Here is an 18,198-nt window from a genome sequence, read left to right as displayed (position 1 = left end):
ACAAGGCATAGCAATTATGACAGTTATCATGAAGATGGTAGGTGAGGAAGAGAGAGAAAAGAAATGGGGGAAATGACTAGAATATGAAGCAGGATAAAGAGATTGTGAAGGCTAAAGAGAAAGCTCTGAGTAGATAAAAGCAAGTATAGAAATGAAAAGACTATAGAATAGCTGGAGAATGGGTGAGAGAGATGGAAATAGGTGGTGAACATTATCAGATTTGAAATGAGGGAACACATAAAAGCTCATTTGAAGAACTTGAGCATTGTGTTCGAAAAACATTTGAATATGATGAATGGGAGATTTCTGGCTGCAGTCACTGCTTAGATGTAGTCGCTAATTTAATTTATCTTGGCCTACTTTTTTTTTGATTGTGCATTTTCTCTTTCAAAAGGCCTTTGCTTCTTTGCTCTGCACCTGGGTGTTAGAAGAAAAATTATTGTGGAGATTGTTTTATTAGAACTCAAATTTGGATCTCAGTCAAGAGTAATGCCTCCAAGACAAAAACCCCCCCAGCTCATTCTGGGGTAAAGATGTGAGGTTGCATTAGCTTCCCCTTCCTCTGCAACTGCGACTCAGCTTCACACACAAACAGCAATCCCACTCGCAAACAGACACTGAAGCTCAACAAAAAAGTTGGAGAATCCATCCAACAAATAGACACATAAACACACTGCACAGAGACGTCGTCTATTTTGGACTGGTGGAGGTCATCCACTGGGGACTGGTGTAAATTGGCTGTCTGATGTTGTGTGTCCCTGGGTGCGAGAGATGCTGCCAAGGGATCCAACGGGCGTGTCAGGTTATATATGAGGAAACCTGTGGGCATCCACAGCACTCTGACATCACAGTGGTCCCAGCAACAGAAAGTAGTGAGGGTCAAGGGAGTATCAGAATTGGAAGCATTACAGAATAAAACAGCTGAATGATCCCCATGTATTCCATTACCAGTTTATCTGCGTGTCTCGGGGGCTCACGGCTGCAGCAGAACCAGACACCTGCTGGTCACCTCATGACTGAACGCATCCCTGAACTAATTAGACACTGCAGGGACATTTGGACGCAGACAGCACAAACGAAATCGCAAGCAGACTGTTGCCATTCACACAGGGATACCACACAAGCATCTCCGCACACAAACCTACACACACACACACGTACAGTACATATCCTGTCAAACTGTAACCGTTTGAGTGATGGATCAGTCTAGGCTCAAACTGTCTTGAATATTGCATGGATTCTGGCAGAGGAGGAGAATCCCAACAGAGAGGACGGAGGAGTAAATCAAGGCTCCCAGAAATCCAGCTTTCTCTTTGTGTTTTCTGCTGTGCTGCTGCTGCTGGTAGTGGCTGGTGATCTGTGCTGCTTGGTCTCCTAGGAATCAGCCTGCTCTGTCTGAAGGGTCCAACAGGGATTGAGACTGCCAGCCAAATAGGAATCTAATCAGTCAGGCACAAACAAACACTGAATAAAGACTCCTCACGAACAGGAGGCTTGTCATGCTCCATTGTCGGACCAAAATGTTTACTTGAATGTATTGAGACGGGCTAAGGTGTTCGCTCCGAATATGTAATTATGAGTGACTGAATTGTGAAAATTATTAGAGGGTTAAATACTTTAAAGAACGGCTCAAATGGGTGATTTCTTTTTTTTCCTTTTGCTGAGGATAAAATAAGTGGATAAGTGGAAAACGACCAACACAAGTAGGACACTCCCTGAAAAGTACAATGGTACTGTAAATAGCTAAATAAACAGTAAAAAGGCTTGGTATTTAGGTGACCCATAAGCAACACTTTGCCTCAAGGTAGTATGAAGGACGCAAAAAAGCAAACATACAAGCCTACTCTCTATCAACAAAATAAGTACAATGTTTTACCATTTTCAATGCAGGCATTGAGCTACAGCAAAATAGAAGTCAAAGTATAAAGAGTAGCACTTTATTTCCAATTACCTAAAACAAAAAACACATCAATATTTCTATCAAATGTTTAAATGTAATCTAGGATAAATATGTCATAAAAGCAAAGTGTATTCTGGTGCATGAAGAACATAATAAAATCAAAATAAAACTTTAACTAATAAATTTAGCCTAAACCTGAAATACTTTACTACTATAGTACTATGTGACATATTGCTCCTAAACCCTTTCCTTGTACCAAACAGGTTGTATTCTGTACTCTTTTGGCCTCATCAGTTCACTAATACAACAGCCCAGCAGAGACTATCAGCCTTGCTCCTCCACGACCCCCCTCCTGTCTTCCTCCACCTCTTCCCCTACAATCATTGCACATTGGTTTATTCTAATGAACTAGTGGCAGGGTTGGATCGGTGTCAAAGGGGCTCATCAGTGGTGTCTAAGCTGTATGCACAGACCTTGAGACTCACACAAACACTCTTATTCATACATTCACATGCCAAACAGAAAGAGTGGCCACGCTTCACATCCTACAAACCCTGCCTGGGGGGCTTCATTAAGTCTGACCTGCACTCCCCAGCTTTTCCCGGCTGCTTTCCTGTTTACCGGCTCTTCTTGGCTTTCCTTTGCTTCGCCTCCCTTCCAATTGTAACTGTGAAGTGTTTAACAGCAGGAAGCCAGAGCAGCCAAACTCTGGCTGCAGAGACGTATAGTACAAGAGGCTATTATGACCACAGAATGAATGAGGTATTAGGAATAAGGCATTAAGCATTAGGCATAAGTCTTGAGATTAGGCATTATCCTAGTCTGGCTCAAGCAGGTTAGCTTCCGTAGAGCCATCTGGGATTATGTGAGATAGATAAATAGATTAATTCCTCTTTGGCTACGGATGGAAATCTTGGGAGTCATGATCATTTCAGTGAAGCTATCATGAAGCACACACAACACTTTTTTTTTTACCCTAAACCGGCCAAATGACTAATGAAACTTACCTTATCAGGGATTAAAATGCAGGCTGTAGCTATCGTACTCAAGCCTGCCAATTACCACCACACATACTGGGAAATGCTGCCGTAATAATTGACTATTTATCTCTGTAATTCCTTTCCCAGGCACAGGTCAGCTTTAACTTGTCAATAAACGAGGCTCCAGTATGAAGCGATGAAAGCCTGAGAACTTTCTTGAAAATGACAGCAAAAACCTCCCATTAGTGTTTAGCATCCATTTGTGATCGACCGGTAAAAGTGAACACTGACAGCTTTCGGCTAAATTTAGACCTTTCATTTTGGCTGTTGCCTGCAGTCCATGCTGTTTTCAAATTTGATGTGACAGCATCTTGGTGATGGCTAATGCTCCACTTTGATGATCTGAACACCCCCTGCCAATGGTTGGCAGTAGATTTCTTAAGTGCTGTGCTTTTCCTTTTTTGTTGTTTTTCCTTTTATTTTTGTTCCATCTACAAGAAACTGAGGGTTCTTCTGGCCAATGCGATTGCCCAGTCCAGTCCAGACTGCAGTGGTGCTACTCATAGAACTAACTGCTGTGAGCATGCTGCTCTAATTGAATCCCCAACCTGTTACTGGCATATGCAGTAAGCATTCAGCAGGGGGCAGAATGGAGCATGTCAAGCTAACCTGCATCTATGCTTAGACAGTTAATGGGCGTGCATGAGTGTATGGTGTTCTTCTGATGCCATGTGCTGGAATTCATTCACGGATTGGTGTGTTTACGTGTATCTTGATGTTGATTAATGTGTGCGTCTGTGTTGCATGCGTGTCTGCAGTTTAGAGACACAGGAAAGAAGAAATAGAGAAGAAAGCAGTAAGAGGAATGTAAGAATGTTCTGTTGTGTACAAAAAAGAAGAGAAGGGGGAGTGGAGCAAAAGAGAGTAAATAGGTTATTTCCTGTGAAATTAGAATTAGGAGTGAGTTAATTTTCTGAGGAGTGATAAAGAGTGACAGAAGAAGAGAGATATTTAAGGAAAGAAAGGGGGAGGGGGACTCCCATTGTGTTTCCTCTTCCTCTTAGACTATACTGGGTCAGGTCTTAGGAGTAAAATCACAATACAGCATAAACATAAACAGACATACACTCTGGGACACACACATTCTTAGACAATGCATGCAAAAACACACCATCCAGATGCCGGAAGAGGCAAGTTTTAAAGCTTTATCAACCCAAACATTCACCCCAGAGAATACCCTTAACTGAGACCAAAAGCAGACAGCAACAGAAAACAGTATCCTTTGAAATCAAAATGTTATCTACCTCTGTGTGAAGCTGAGTCTGAATGTCATGAAAGTTGATAGGGACATGGCTACTGGGTGAAGATACAGACAACAACAGAGGAACGTACTGTATTCTGGATAAGGCTTGAGTGGGGGAGCATCAACAAGCCTTCCTGTTTGTAACTTTAGCTTCCTCCTTTCCTCACTCCTGCTCCAAGTCTTCCAGAGATTCTGTGTTTGCAGAGAGTCTCCTAAACTGGTTGTGTTTCATATTCATCTCAAATTCATCTACACCTGCTTCACTCACTCATTCGCCTCTCTCTTCCCCAACTTTAAAATTGTATTGACTTTTACATGTACACTGTGCACCCCCTCCGTCTTCCCTATCTCTCTACGTCAAAAAATGGGTGTATGCACTGCCTCGATCACATGACTGTGCTTGTGTGTGGTGGGTCATTCCTAATGAGGGGATGCTGCCAGACTCCTCGTCTCTATAGCAACTGTGTGTTCTCTCTTTTTTTCCATTCACAGCCACTCTTTGTATTTTTTTCTGTCACACAGTACTCTGTTTTCTCACTTATTTCCTCGCACTTTTTGAAATGACACATAGAAAGCCTTTTATTTGAGTCATTGCTTTGTTCTGCATGTTCCCTCATCCAAATTCTTTATGATAATACAGAGATTGTCAACAGTGTTCTAATACTGATTCAATTTCTTGCCTTTTTTGCCTTAGCAATAAACAAATTGAGGCAAGAGAAACAGTACTTTGTCCTGCCAGCACTGATAAAGAGACGATTTGGGCACTGGTAGACTGTCAGCGAGAAGGGTGAGAAAAGGGACAGAAGAAGTGATGGGATGGGAGAGGCAGCTGTTGGTGGCGTAGCCTTGATATGGACTGACAGCAGGTAGGCTGACAGCAGTTCATTGGATTGTTACATCATAACCAAAAGTTGAACATCATCCCGATACACACTTTGTCATTCCACAAATCAACTAGGAATGGTTAATTTTACTAATAACAGAAAACAAAAGTCATTTAAGCAAATTAAGAAAAACAAAACAAAAAACATTCAACACCAGTGGGGGAATGTCTGAAGATTAATATGGGCTGGAGTGCAGACAAAGGAAAAAAGGTTTTCCTTTGAGTGTTAGTGGGAGGAAGCTGGGAGGAAGCATGGTAAATAAATACAATCAGCTAGATGAGGTGAAAGCAGGAGGAACAGGGATTCGTAGCTTCCTACTTCACTACAAGCACAAACAAAATGAGCTGAAATAGCCGCTTGCGGTGGGAGAAGAACGTGGAGATAATGATTCATGTTAATAAAAGCCACAAACACAAGAACAGACAAAGGAGTCCATAAACCAGTTGACGACAACTGCAATGAGACTTTAATTGTTCCAGTGTATGGATCCAGCTATGGCGCAAGGCAGGAGGACAGCTGAGAGGGGCACTGATGTGAGTAAGGGGTTCGGAGACGGTAGAAGGGGTGAGGTCCTGGGGGGGAGAGTAGGGGCTCATTGGAGAGCTAAAAATATCTGCAACTATTGTTGCCTTGACCTTGCACAGGGTCAAGTCTATCTTTTGCACTTTGAGAATCCTGTGATTGAGGTGCTGATTGGAGCTCTTTAAAAGTGCTTTGGCTCGGCTCAGGCAGCATCAGAGAAGCCATTACATGAAGCTGAAGGGCTCCCTATAGAGGATACACCTCCCTCCCCCCAATCCCGCTTCTCTTCTTGGACACAAGAGGAACCAGAAGAGATGGACACTGAAGAAGAAAAGGGTTTAAGGTGTGAAGGGCTACAAGGGGGCACATATGTGCTTACAATAAATAAATCAGAAATGGGGATTGGGTTAAAGAAAGGAGGAGAAAGAGAGGAAAACATCTTCAAAGAGCCTGTGGTCTTTTTTATAATGGCCAGGTGTAATCTGAGAGATAAACCAATTAAGTTGAAGAGAGGGAGAGCAACTAAAAGGAAGGATGGAAAACACAACATAGAAAGATGAGCTGTAAGTAGGTGGGAAGTGGAAGCGAGGTAGTCAAATGTGGTAATTATCATTTCAAAAGAATTAATATGGACAGAATGAGAGAAGGACGCTGAAGTACCTGAAAATGGGATGCTGTTAACAATAATATGAAAGCAAGTTTGTCTAATTACTGAGTTATCCTAACACTACAGTTTCCCTTGAGGTTTCCAAAAACAACAGACTTAATGTTGGTCCTGGAAAATTAAAAAATAGAGGCAAAGATATACAACATGGAGAAAATGAGCGGTCGAGTAATGTAATTGAAGATGGTGATTGTCTTTTTTCTTAAATCTGCAGGGACAGATCAATCTGGAAAGAGTGTTGGAAAATGTGTTTGTGAAATCTGAATCATGAGGAATATCTATTAGAAACTGTGTGAGGAAATAGCAGCAAGATGAATCTAAATATCAGAAATGGATGGATTTGGCACCATAGAAAATTTAATTATGTATGTTGTGTGTAACTTTAGACAGATGTGTGAGGTAATTTTCTCGTTTATCTCTCATAGACACTGGGCTGACCTTCCATTATGCTTTTTTGTGTGATAATTGACATGTGTGGGTGTGTTTTGGTATTCAGGGTGTTGCCATCAAAACCAAGGAGGAAATCTAGAGGGATTTTAGAGTTTTGGTTACACGTCAAAGTAGAAAGGAAAGGGAAGAGGAGGCGTTTAGAGATCGAGAAAGAAGAGGAAGGGATATCAACATCAAACATGACCACTACACAGGGTGCAGGGTTAGGAAGGAATATGGGAGGAGGAGAGGTAGAGGGAGTAGGAGAAGGAAGAGGGAGGAAGGGGCGAACTGTGGTTGTTATGTTCATTGTGGACTTTACCTTTTTGATCCACTTCTATTCAAGCATCGGAAAAAAAGGAGAAAGAAGGAGACAGAGAGATAATATAGAGAGACAGGAAGAAGAAGAAAGGGAAAGGAAAGAGAATGAAAGGAAAAACAGATGCAGGAAAAAAGAGAAAATTGAGATTAAATAAAACGCTGTCCTTTCTCTCACGCTCTGTTTTTTTTTTTTTTTTTAAAGCAAGTTATCGCTCTGCGTTATGGCTGGCTACTCACATAAAGGATGGCTTGAATGGAAAATGAGAAGGGGCAAAATGGCCTGACCTGGGTTTTAATCCTTTTCCATTTCCTTTCACATTTATCAATAACCCCTCAACAACACAATCCACCCATAGCACACACTCTCAGCCCCGTCTTACCACAAAACACCCCCACCCCACCTCCCAATTTCCTCTTGTGCCGAAAGCGCAGCTCCAAGAACCTGTCTGAGAGAGAAACCGACGGAGAGCATCACAGCGTTTTTCTCTTCAGCTGCAAAAAAAAAGAAAATGGAGAGAAAGACAGAGCAAGAGATAGAAAAATGGCAGATGGAAAGGTGGTGATGAAGCTATCTATCTGTGACCAGTTGTCTTCTGAGAGTTTAACATGCCTGTTTTGCTTCCTTCATCTCCATAGTCTACGTCAAAATTTCATTTTAAGAGCTTCTTCTGGCCTTACTTGATTTATAGAGCCAGAGACGCCTGCCACAGAAGCTAGCAAAAAAAAAAAAAAAAGAAAACACACAACCCATCGACCATCCAATCAGTGGGGAGCTGCTGGCTTGCCTGGCCGAGACCAGCTCATCAAAGCAATAGAGAACAAACAACAAGGGGAAAGGGAGGGCTTGACAGAGTGGAACGCCTCAGAAACACAGATAGACCAAGAGACAAAGTTAGGAGTGGGGGTGATGGGAAGTGGGTAAAAACAAGAAAGGGATAAGAGAAATGTCTACAGCAGCAGGCTCATCACACACAAATCAATAGCTGGGTGTGCTGAATCACAGTGAGGCCTCAGCTGGCACAAACAGGTAAAGTCCGGGGTCCCTCGATATCCATCCATGTCAGCTGGGGACTACCAGATGCATGTGCTGAAATCCCAGCTCCGCCCTCTATATTATAGCGCTTGCACCCACTTTTCCTCCGTGTTTGCTCAGGCAAAAGTGCTGTGTGCAAGTGGATCCGCGTTCTCCAAGAACAGACTTGTCAAAAGTCACATGGCTCTCGGATCCCCACTGTGAGCGTGATTGTGGTGTATATGTCATGGGAAGTCTCACATCTCAGGGATTTCTGTGGGATTGTCACAACACCTCTCAGGGTTGCCCGTCAACAGAGTGAAAAAGTGAGAGGAAGGAGGAGAAATTGACAAAAAAAATATATAATAAAAGAAGTATCTGGTTAAAAAGAAAAGGGAAGAAAGAACCATTAGCAGCAGACGGCCCTGCACCTTGGCACCGGCATGAGTAGCATCACCATCCACATGGATCATTTATCATCTCACGCCAAGATCAAACTGGACAAACAACCTCCAAGACCAGGAGACTGTGAGCCAATTTCACTGTAGAAGGGTGAGGACAGGAAAGCAAGACTGCAAATCCTGTGAAACTGTTAGCTGGGGGGGAAAAAAACAAACAAACAAAAAACACGTCATGTCCCCTCCCCCCAACTGTGAGTGCAGTCATTACTTCCAAGGTTAGAACAGGGAGTGACTGACTTAATGACTAGTGCTAGCAACCAGAACTTTCATCCAGAAGAACCCAGCTGTGGAGGAAGTTGAAGGGGGTCCACTGGACTCAGTCATTTGGGAGAGTTAAAACAAAACAGTGCCTTGCAAAAGTATTCATACCCTTTTTGATTTTTTTTCTTCTCATTCTATCGTGCTGCAAATTTCAATCTTTCAGTGTATTTAATTGGGGCTGTAAGTGGCACACCAATATGAATAAGTACAAAATAGTGAAATGGAAAGAAAGTTTTAATTTTTAACAACTAAAACTCTGAATATTTTGGCTTGCATTCTTATTAGTGTCAGAAAGCCTTAATATAATCTCATAACTTATATTCAACACAGCATTCAAAGTCACCTAATTAAAAGATAAAGTACACCTGTGAGTAATTAAATCGCAATATAAATCAATCTTTTCTGTGAAACTGTGAGAGTTCTTTCAGACGGCATTAGTGAACATTTAAACTAAACAACAAAGCAAACAGGCCAGAGATGAAGTTGTGGAGAAGTTTAAAGCAGGGTTAGGTTATAAATAGATATCCTATGAATACCTCACAAATGCCATTCAACCCATCATCTTGGCTCTGGGCAAGGAGAGCATTACATGTCTCAACCATTTTCTTCAACAGGGATGGGGAAGCTAGTCAGAGATGATCAGGGAAGACAGATGGAGATAAATCCAGGGCAATACTGTGAGAAGACCTGCAAAAGTCTGTAAAATAATTGATTCTACGGCCAAAGCTCCCCTTTGTGGATTACAGCGAACCTAAACATGCTGTCAGTGCTACAAGGGAAAGCTTAGATTAAAGCATATTTATGAGGCTAGGGTCCAAAGATCAGGTGTAAATGCTGTAATGGTGTTTCTACAAAATATTGAATCAAGAGGAAACAAAGTGTCCTTTTCAGACATTTTTTTGTGAAAAAAAAGTAACTTATGTAGGACTCTTCTTTCACTTCACCATTAAGCATTTTCTTTTGTTTATTATATAAAACCCCATTAATAAAAAAGTAAGCTTTGTAGTGGCAAAGCTCATTTTAAATTTGTCAAAATATAAAACAAATCTAGCGGGTCTAAATACTTTTGCAGGGCAAAGGAAGCAGTATTTTTCCATGTCTGAGCAAAAAATGCTGACTGCAGAGGTTTTCCGCTTTATTCCAGTTTGTGTCCACAGCCCTTATAAAATAGAAAACGGAACGCAATTTTCTAAAAGCTCAACTAGGAATATATTTTTCAAGTGGTGGAAATGGTGGGTGATACACTGCAGTGGCATGTAGACAGAGAGAGAAAGGGAAATAAAGCTGCTTCTCTGCTGCGGAGAGAAAGAATATAAAATCAGGGAGGTGGAAGACTTGTGTTGACTCTATTTCTTCTATTCTTGGTTGCCTGAAAAATAGAGCGCAAAACACAAATTCGCACAGCATCACACATTCCTGTGAACGTGCACAAACAAACAGAAATAAGAGACAGAAACTCATCAAACTGTCATCACAGTGAGCTGAAGGTTGGATTAAGGCCACTTTGGTTGTTTGTCTGATTCTTTAGCATTCCTCTTTCCAGGCTCTGTTGAGAAATACGTTGCTGCCCTCTCTGCTGTTAATCACTCTGCTCAGTGCTCTCCACAACCCTATCAATTACTCCCACAGCAATGAGTGCAAGTAGAAACACACACTGCAGGCTGCACACAGGTATAATGTTTTTGCTCTGTGAGGCAACTTAGTCGTCTCTGTCTCCTCTTCCAAGTGCTGAGAGATAGTGTGTCTTCTTCAGTTTCTCCTGCCCTCTCCCATCTCTGTTTTCTCTTCTTCGCCCGTTTCAGTCTGTCCTAGAAAAAAAAAAGTCATCTCTTTCCAAGGCCAGAGTGAAGCCTCCTGCTTCTCACTCACCAAACATTTATGAGCCCCACGTCTTGATGGTGTCCCTATACATATTAATAGATTTTCATTTTAAGCTACATCAAAGTGCTGCCTCTCCTTTCCCTGAAAACTTGTCATATTACAATGCTATTATTCTTTCTACTGACAAACTCTTCCCGACAAGTCAACTCTCACTTCCAGCAGCTTTGTGTCCAAAAAAAGCAGTGCCTTGTAATGAATAGGCAGTGCTGAATACATTTCTGGTGGAAGAATCCATTTCATAAAGTGAAACAGTGGGAGAGTAGCTAAATCTGAATGAAATACAGGAGACTATTGCGATAAGGCAAGCAGAGTTGCTACAGTGCTGTATATCAACCAGCACGGTGCATATTAACAAGGGCTAAATGTTTTGGCCTGGCAAGTATGGATGACCCTAAAGGAGGCCACTCAGAATCAATAATGATCTAGCACTGTATTCTTGAGAGAGGGGGGGAACAGGTAGAGCTCCCTTATAGGCCAGGTTTACTATTCACCCTGCGTTAAGACTGCAGTGGGGGCGTCTCACTGCAGTAAACACATGCTGCAGCTGTGTTTATGGATCTGTGATTTCTTAATGGAATCCAGCAGGCTACAGCGGGATGTGACAGTGTGAAATGAGAGTTCAGTTGAGCCATTTTCTCCTGCTCTGTTTCAAATGGCAAAAAAACAAAAAACAAACAAAAAAAGAAACAATGCTACAGGGCAGGAAGTCTCCTGCAGGGCTTTTTAGCTCAATGAGATATGATTTGACTTGTTGTATTTTGCAAAGGCAACCACGCTCACAGCGACCTTACACACATGTTCTGCTGTCATATCTGAGCTCAGGCGGCAGCACTGTGTTGTGTGTGTCAGATCTGCTGTTGCTGTCACCTCGCCGTTTCAGGTGACTGGCAACATGGCGCCTGTGTCACACAAGCGCCACTCACACAGAGGACCCTGTCAAATGCAAAATCCCACTCAGCCATCAACTTGGCTGCACACCATCTCGGGTGCTATGACACACAATCTTTACATATCACTTTCCTCACCCTTTTGTTGAGACAACCAACAAAAAAAAAAAAAAAAAAACATGCGTCAGACTTGGATGGTACCCAAGTGCCCAGCATTCTCAGTCAGACGTGAACGATGGGGCATTACCAGAGCGATTAGTAGCAGCAAATTCAATTAATCTTGACAAATCTCTGCTGAGGCAGAACTGAAGAGTGCAGAGCACCTCCCTCTCCTGGTAATTAAAAGTGGCCGAGTTGAGTGGCGTATGGTGCGATGGTGAATAGGCTTCAGGAAGAAAAGTTCCAGCTCAGAGTTTTAATACGTCAAGTCGTGTTCATAATGTTAGACGAGTCCAGATGCAAAAACAGCCCACGGCCAGAGCTGTATATGAATTCAATTTTGTTTGCATTTGCTTATTCAGAGCATGACACAAGGACGGAGTATATTGGTTGTTTGTATTTTGTCTCAGACATGAAGAACCTTTCATCGCATGGTGATCAGCTTCCAATTTTCTATGCTGCTCATTGCTTGTTCAAAATCAACAAAGGTTTTAACAAACACAAAGGGAAAAAATGCAAGTCAGCAGCTCTCAAGTCATGATACACTTTGATTGCTGGGTAGATAGAGAACAAGCTCCCCTTGAAAGTCAAAGAGAATAATGCAAGGTCAGGATACAGGATGGGAAGGAAACAGGAACAACTGATTGATGATACTGTTACCCTCGGTTAACAATAGATATAAAGCTACACTACAGGACTTGCACAAGTGTGACTGGTGAAGATGGTGACCGTGCTGTTTACAACTCCTGGAAGAAAATAAGAAGAGAGGGTAGAAAGCCCTGAGCAAAACAAGAGCAGAGAGTAAACTGGGTCCTTGGAAATCCACGATTGTTTGGATTTGATTTGTCCCACCTGAAAAAAAAAGAAACCAACAGAGACAGAAGAAGAAATAGAACTGAATAGAAAGACTAAGATTGAATTGAATGGCAGAAAAAATGAGAATAAATGCCAGTAAAGATGATAAAAAAAGGGTTTGGGACTTTGGAAAGCACATTGAAAGTAAAGAGAAAAGGTGAGAAAATGAAGAACAGAGAGAAACATGAAAAGAAGTCAGACTGACTGTGTGGGGTAACAGTCAAAGTGACCGCTGAGGGCAGGAGAGGAAGAGAATGGTAGAGAGAAGAATAAGGAAGTTAGCTGGTCGGTGTCTCCTCAGTCCTCGGCTCACCTCTACCTTCATTTCTGCAAAAAAAAAAGTTGACAACCATCCTTTAAAAAACCAAACAGCATGCGCAGCCTAAAATATTACTTTTAACCCCCAAAGCCAAACACTTCTGCTCTGTAGAGCACACTTCTGCCATCCCCCCTCAGACAGGCAGTCCTGCACACAGTGAAGGGATCAATGCTGAGCGTAATAATAAATGAGAGGGAGAGGGGGAGACTGAGGGGAGATTTTCACATGAGCGAGGATCAACACAACACCATATAATCACAGCCATGTCTGCTCTTTGGGGCTGTGCGAGTGTGCTCTCATCTGTGTGTAGATGCTCACTCAGACAGGAAGAGTAAGAGGAAAAAAGAGCAATTTGTTCATCCCTCCCCTTCATTTCTTTTTTTTTAATATTTTTTGTATGTGTGAGTGTGGATTTGTGCAGCCCACACCTGCCTCAGACTTTTGAGCAGAGCAGCCAGGAAGCCAGCCGTTACCATGGGGACAGTAAAATGTGCGGCACTGCAGGTCATGTGCTCTAAAATAAGCCCCTTGCCTGTTTGTGTTAACATTTCTTTCTGTGAGGTGGTGCAAACACTCAACACACCCTCCTCCCCCCTTTGGCCTGAGAGTCTCACTGAGCCCAATTTTACTTTTTATTGAGAATCAGAGGGACAGCAAAGGTGTTTGGCAGCAGATAAAGACAGAAGCACGCCCCCGGGTTAATCAGCGCGTGAGTTTGGGGCGGTGTATGTTACACCGCTGTGATCACCAATAGGGGCTGACCCCATGTTTGCAGTAGATGTGAGTGAAGTGCTTATCAGACCCGGTGTTGGTGGACAGTCTCCCCCCATGTGAAAATCCCCTTCAGGTACTGGTGCATCAATCTGCTGATGGAGAAAAAAGGTTTAGTGCTCTGTGATCGTGTGCGTGTTTGTGTCTGTGCAATGTGCCAGAGAGTAAGAAGAAAGAGAGAGACAGAGAGAAAGGGAGAGCAGGTGAGGACTTATGTGTGTCTTGTTTTGTCTTTATTGTGTTAAGGAAATCCAGAGAGAGAAAGCGTGTGTGCATGTGACTGAATTGTCACTTCTTGAGAGGAGTTGAAGAGGGGCTAGGGGGGTTAAGGTTAAGATAGAGGTAAGGGTGGGAGGGGTGATGAATGGGGTGAGAGGGGTGGGGAAGCCAGAGGAGGTGACGGGGTCTTAGTACTCACTGTAGGGGACACACTCATACTGGATCTCCAAATACTTGTAGGTCCCTGGGCAGGGGTCTGGGAACACGTCTGACCCTGCGACCACCACACACTGAGTGCGATTATTACACCTGAGAGATGAGATGGACAAGGGGAGGTGGGGAGAGCAGAGAGAGAGGGAAGGAGAGGAGGGGGAAAGCGATAAAAAATGATGAGTGCCATTGTAAGAAAGACAAAGAGGAGTGGTTATAAAAGAAACATCTTCAGGCTCAGAAAGACGGAGGGAATTGTAGGGAAGGGAGTAATTTCACACTACACTAGATCATGTGACAGCTACACCCGAGGGGAGGTGGGAAACGGGCAGGGAGGGGAAAACGGGGAAAAGGATCAAGGATAGAGAGAAGCAAGGGGGGCTGCGGGGTGGAGAGCGGGTGGGTGACGTCAGAGCCTCCCCTCCTGGGGGATTGTGAGTGGGAGCAATTAGAGGTGAGAGAACAGGGAAGGGCAAATCGGGTGGGTGAGGGAGATTAAAGGCAAATACTCTACACTACGAACTTTGTGAAACACTTAATTGCACATTACTTCTACATCTAAACCAAATTTCGGCGTACTCTCTCATGTCTGCACACCCTGAGCAACATAAACAGAGAGAAAAAGATACTCATTTGCATGCACTCAGTGGTTCTCGATATACAGGACTTTTCCCAGCTTTGAGCATCCCTCCCCTGCGCAGGCTTTTTCTCACTTCATATCTGAAATCTCTGCTGCACTCACTCTATCATCCCATCATTTCTGGAAGTCTTTTTCCTTCTTTTAGTCTCTCAATACTCCCCTTCACCCCCCGCTGCTTTCCTCCCTTGCTCTCTTGCGCTCTCCCCCAAGCCTCTGCCTCCATTACATGTGTGATGGATAGCTGGGAGAGGGTTCCCATTGATCTGAGCTCAGAGGAAGAAGATGCTGAGCTCAAACAAGGAGAGCAACAGTGGGAAGCCCTACAAACGCTTCAACAACAATTCCCAAGCTCACGCATTCTCTTACACCCACTCATGCATGCACACAGAACTAAATAGGAGCCAACACTATCATGGAGCTAAATATTTCACGGAAAGCTTAGGTGTTATACATCTATTAAAAAAAAAAAGTATTTATAGTTTGTTTGCCGAAAGGGTTGGATTTCCTTCAAAAAGATGCAGGTGCCCAAACGGTGCAGAGCAGCATTGAAAAACTGGGAATTCTTGAGGGATTATGCTGTGAAATAGTATCTTGTCTCCTCTGCCAATAGCAGGCTCTGACTCTGCACAAACACATGCACAAGATCCAAACAAATCAATACTTACCTCTGTGACATTATCTTGAAGGCGTCGGGCAGGTAACACTGCACATTCTCCATCTGAAAGGGATCGGCATCACAGATCTTGTCATCGGTGCGGCCGTAGTTGGCCGTCTCAATCATGATGACATCGCTTCCGGGACAGCGCAACTCGATTGGGTAGCCTTCACATGCCAGCTCCCGGCGCATCAGACCGAATGGCATCATTGACCGGCTTAGAGCTGGAAAGGGAAAAAAGGACCGCGGATTATTGATTATTCACTAAACCTTAAAACCTTCAAAAGGCTTTTTATTATTCAGCATCATTGTAAATATTATATATATAGTGTCTGACAAGAACGGGTTGAACAAGTAATGATGTAAAATACAAATTATCCATTAATGCCGTGCATTCAACAAGTAGTAATGCACAGCCTGGCCATTTCATTTCCACTTTGGAACATCACAGATCACATATTGGCATTCCGGGGTTTGCAGCCAAACCAGCTTCTCCAGTGAGATATGGCACCACTTGTGAAACAAACTGTGAGAGTTTCAAATGTTAACAAACTCCTACACACAACCAGGCAACAGCTTATGATGCTCATTCCCACACCGCAGAGGGGAAAAAAAAGTGTCCTTTCCTGCATTATTTGTTTATTCCACCTAAACAATGCAACGGAGCTGAACACTGAGATTCAGCCTGAGTTCAAGAGGATGTGATAGTGGAACAAGAAAAAAATAAAAATAAATAAACAGAAAATGAGTGTCTTTGCAAACTTTCACCTTAGCTTTGTATGTCATTTGCATACGTACTGCTAGTAATCAGCCCACTCAGAGGAATGTCAATGTACTGCAGTGGCTCTGAGAGGAAAAGGGTCAGATGGGACAGTGAGGTACTCAGGGTTAATCGCTGAGCCAGACTGAGAGGCATGAAAGAGGGCTGCAAAGAGGCTCTGAGAGAGACACTCGTTGTCTCTCCAGCTCTCCATAACTACGTGCATTTAACTGCTCATGTAATCAGGCACACACACAAAAATAACAAAACGACTATGAACATCTTTTGCGGTGCAGGTGGAAGCAAAAAATCAAATGCAAATAGAGGCACTGTGAAAATTGGAAATTAAAACTGAATCTCGTGACAGTGAATGTGAGAACCTCTGTCCATGGTCCTGAAATGTCTAACCCTCCTTGAAGAGAACATTCTAGGGCAGGGGTGGGCACTCCTGGTCCTCGAGGGCCGGTGTCCTGCAACTTTTAGATGCATCTCTACTTCAACACACCTGAGTCAAATAATGGGGTCGTTAACAGGACTCTGGAGAACTTGACTGCACTTAGGAGGAGATTCAGCTGTTGGATTCAGGTGTGTTGGACCAGGGAGACATCTAAGAGTTGCAGGACACCGGCCCTCGAGGACCAGGAGTGCCCACCCCTGTTCTAGGGATTTAACCTGCATCTGAAGCCATTAGGTGTAGAGCTCTCCGCTGTGTTGAAAGACCAGACGTCTTTGACTGAGATCCTCTTTGCAATGTCAGTGGGAAGGACGTCTACGTACAGACCTGGCTGTGAGCGTACTGTTAAAGCTAGACAGACAGCACTAGTTCTACATTAATAAGGCGGAAGTTCTTTATAAACAGAGCCTTTCATTGCACAGCACCTCCCCCTGTAAGACAGGCTCGGCAGTAGACAAGGACACTGAGTCAGCCTCTCTCCCCTTTTACTGTTAGTGCTAAAATACACAGAGCAAGGCCGCTTTCTCTTCCTGAAACTGAGCTAACACTGCTTAAGTTTCATACGCTGTCCATTCGGGACGAGTGTCCATCTGGGTTAATGTCAGTGTCAGTCATTTCAGTCATGGAACTGTGCAATATGACTCACTCACATTGGACTCGCTCATATTTCTAAATGCCACTTGTTTATGCAATAGGGACTTCAGATCAGTTGTGTAACTAAAGCTATTTGGGCTGAATGACTAGCACAGAAAGACTTCAGATCTTTTATGCCTCGCCAGCATGCAGTGCCAGTGCCAAATCACAAAAGCCTTGATGCAAAAATCGCATACTAATTAAAGCACACGGAGATGCAAACAGCAGGCGAGGCCAGACAAACAAGTCCACACTCAAATGCAAAAACCCACACAAGCAAATTAGCACACACACAGACATAGTGGTGTGCATGTTTCAATCAAGCACACACAGCTCCATGTAAACACACATTCTGAGTTGTAGCATCACAGTGGGATTACAATGCGTAGTGCCAGTGTGTGGCCTTGTTCTCTTAACTACCCTGCAGTGTAAATACACAGCAGTGTACAGCTGGCCAGCAATTAGAACCATATAATACACCAAGAGGAGGGAAGAAATGAAGAGGGCCAGCAGCAGCGCTGGGCCCAGCCATGGGAAGGAACAACGAAGGAGCAACATACAGAGAACAAAATAAAATGAGAAAAACTCTGAATCTCAGACCTACATCATTTTCATGACACCTCCTAGAAAGGAGGAGTTTCACAGCTGGAATTCCCAAGATGTCACAAAACTATAAAACTCTACACAAGCTCCTTCTCTTTGCCCACAGCCACAGCGGCTGTGGGAGTAGAGGTGTGCGGACGTCTTGAGCTCACTGGTTGAGTAAAAAACATCTTCAAAGTAACTTTACAACCTGTATATCCAATGATGACCCAAAATAAAACAAGCTGCCTATTTGAGACTCTGCTGACAAAAAATCTGAAAGAATTATAAATTCGCAAAGAAGACATGGTGTCTCTAATAACATCAACAAAGAGTTTTCCCCACTGCCTGAAGAAGCGGGCATCGAATCTACAACTCCGCATGCCTGTGTCAGTCCAAGCAGACACACATTCAATTTTCTAAACTTAATTAAAAT

At 43.2% G+C, this 18,198-nt stretch overlaps 1 protein-coding gene across 2 annotated transcripts in view; it reads right to left on the bottom strand.

Moving 5' to 3' along the window:
• The window catches only part of adgrl1 (adhesion G protein-coupled receptor L1), a 108,011-nt gene that overhangs the window by 26,985 nt on the left and 62,828 nt on the right, over positions 1-18,198 (bottom strand). Inside the window, exons 3-5 of one of the 2 annotated variants that reach the window (XM_014469698.2) lie at positions 15,344-15,557; positions 14,028-14,137; positions 7,005-7,019 (exon numbers count right to left, since the gene is read on the bottom strand). In XM_014469698.2, the coding sequence (XP_014325184.1) occupies positions 7,005-7,019; positions 14,028-14,137; positions 15,344-15,557 (339 nt within the window). The remainder of the gene's footprint in view (positions 1-7,004; positions 7,020-14,027; positions 14,138-15,343; positions 15,558-18,198) is intronic. The other variant, XM_023348792.1, reaches the window with a different exon arrangement.

Source organism: Xiphophorus maculatus, chromosome 16 (assembly GCF_002775205.1).
Source record: "Xiphophorus maculatus strain JP 163 A chromosome 16, X_maculatus-5.0-male, whole genome shotgun sequence".
In the NCBI taxonomy this organism is placed as follows: Eukaryota; Metazoa; Chordata; class Actinopteri; order Cyprinodontiformes; family Poeciliidae; genus Xiphophorus; species Xiphophorus maculatus.
This window is presented reverse-complemented; position numbering and strand designations above follow the sequence as displayed.